The sequence below is a fragment of the Octopus sinensis genome, linkage group LG13 (genome assembly GCF_006345805.1).
Source record: "Octopus sinensis linkage group LG13, ASM634580v1, whole genome shotgun sequence".
NCBI classification, from domain to species: Eukaryota; Metazoa; Mollusca; class Cephalopoda; order Octopoda; family Octopodidae; genus Octopus; species Octopus sinensis.
The window spans coordinates 64,990,523-64,993,022 of record NC_043009.1 but is presented as its reverse complement, the minus strand read 5'-3'; the positions used below and the strand labels follow the sequence as shown (position 1 = coordinate 64,993,022).

At 38.4% G+C, this 2,500-nt stretch overlaps 1 protein-coding gene across 1 annotated transcript in view; it reads right to left on the bottom strand.

Moving 5' to 3' along the window:
- Window positions 1-2,500, bottom strand: part of LOC115218582 (organic cation transporter protein-like) — a 21,402-nt gene that overhangs the window by 686 nt on the left and 18,216 nt on the right. Inside the window, exons 7-8 of the mRNA XM_029788476.2 lie at window positions 1,818-2,032; window positions 1,238-1,346 (exon numbers count right to left, since the gene is read on the bottom strand). Of these exons, the coding sequence (XP_029644336.1) occupies window positions 1,238-1,346; window positions 1,818-2,032 (324 nt within the window). The remainder of the gene's footprint in view (window positions 1-1,237; window positions 1,347-1,817; window positions 2,033-2,500) is intronic.

The window sequence follows — 2,500 nt, the reverse complement described above, 5'->3', positions numbered from 1 at the left end:
TGAACTCAGAACGTAACGGCAGACGAAATACCGCTAAGCATTTCGCCGGCGTGCTAACGTTTCTCTCAGCTCGCCACCTTGGCCGCTCGCTGCTTAGTTGCCATTTGGCTGACTCTTGATATGAAGCATTTTTTAGTAGTTGAAAAAACGGTAAACTATGCTGTCCATTTTACAATATATATATATAACTCTTTTATTAATTGACATAGGTCCGTCATATTACACATGCCTGCAGTGATGCTTCCCCTATTGAAAGGTACGACTCACCATAGTCTCCATTGCAAGAGATTTTTGTGCCATTGTTGCACTCAAGACTGGCACACTCGTTGTGCCCACTCCTTCAGAGTCGCTTTCACCGCATCAAGTGATTGTCTTCAAAGACAGTCCTCCATTGAACCAAACAAGTTGAAATCCGTGAGCGTCGATCCGGGTATTACGACGGACAGAGGACCACTGACCAGCCCAGTTTTCCAATTGTCTATTTTGTTACCAAAGATGTATGCAGACACGCATTCTCATAGCAGAGGTCAATCGTTTCCAGATTCTTATTCGGCGTCTTCCTCTTAATGGCTCCTCTAAGCTTTTTGAGAATCTCAATGTATCGGTCGCTGTTTACGATACAAGCATGTTCCAAATAATTAGGGTCAAAGGCACTTTTTGTCCTTTCCCAAAACAATCGCCAGCGATTCCTGTGCTGAAAATTTGCTTTTGAACTTCTTAGTTCTTGGAGAAGAGCTGTGGTGGCATTCAATGGACGAAGCTTTCGTTTCTCGATCATAAAGATACGCTCACATTTCATCCCCTGCGATCAAAGCAGACTTCTCTTCTTCTCCATTTCAAATTGGGTGTCAGCTATCAGGGCGTCCACTTTGCATCCACTTTCAAAGTTTGTCCACCATCTTTTGTGATGCATTGCGACCACAGATCAAGAGTGCAGCAAACTCACGAATCGTGACTGATTTGTTACTTCGAATTACATCTTCCAGTCGCTGGCGATTTATGTAAGTGGTCGCAGTTGATGATCTCCCACCACGTGGATTGTCTTCAAAGTTGCTTTCTTCTAGTGATCGATAATCTGAAGTTCTATCGATTAGGACAGGGAAAAGTCTATGCCAATCATATTCTGTGATTATTCCTGACAATAATTTCGTCCTGACAAATGAAATAAATAACTTTAGAATAAATAATTTTATAAGGATTTCTCTATCGAAAGTGGAACATGTAGGTGCACACTCACCGTATAATTGTTGGAAATATTTCTGCTGATAAAAGATATATTCCATCAAAAGAAGCCGTGCAACCAAACTTGCCGAGAACAGCCAATATTAAAGGAAACCAAGATGAATCTACAAGATTATAATCAAAGTTGGATTAATTCTCTAATGACAGGTATTTCTTTTTAAAGTCACCTATTAAATAGTTTATAAACTCGTCTTTAGAATGAAACACATCAATTCTTAATTAATAAATATGATAAAGTTTTTTAATTATAAATATGATAAAGTTGTATTTTCCATATCAAAACCATCCATAAATATATTTGACTATATGGTCCCTACTGGAGCCCTTTGTCTGTTGTTATCGATAAGTCTAGAATGCAAAACCTTTAACACCGCCCCCTCCCCATCTACATACTTTAGGCGTGTATAATAAGATGCGTATTAGTGTCGGATATTTCGACATCGGATTTCTCAATATTTCCCACCACCGTCTTCAGATGGTAACTCTGAGCTTCATCAGAGCTTGTAACTAATGTTTTTTTTTTTTGTTTTAATGTATGCGATTTTGGATAGGCATGTGCCAAACTTGAAAATTACCTTTTGATACAAAATTTGATGCTATGCAGTTGATTCCTCCGAATATCATGAAAAAACAAATTGGTTTACGATGGCCAAACCAATGGAAGAAATAGCTACAGACAATACAGGCTGGAAGCTCGATCAATGACATTAAAAAGAAATTTAAATAACGACTGCCTGCCATGTCAACCGAGTTCATTGTCACTCCGTAATAAAGCATGCTGTTGACAAACCTGCAAAGGACAAACAAAAAGGTTATTTTTATTGGGTGGGAGGGTAGTGCATACCATCAGAATGACACTGGAGTAGAAATATACGAAGGCCAAGATACCCTTCATGACTATCCGTCTGATAAGGGTACACCAGGCACATGCATCACAACCATATGTGTGACATGGTGATCTCATATCAACATAAACAACACATGACCTTGCAGGGGGGACCCAGTCAGAATTTTCTTCAGTCCATCCTGCTCAAAATGTCCCTGAATAAGGTTTGTTTAAGGATGTTGAATAAAACACCCATGTTTCCAGAGTTCGATTATTCAAACACCAAAGAATACTGCTCAAAACATGGCTATGATGCTCCTTCACAATATTGTCTTAAAAAGAAATTCATGACTTATCTTTAAAAAATCTGTTAACTATGAGTGACTATATTTAAATTGAATTGATTTTATTGTTATCAATTTGAAAATATAG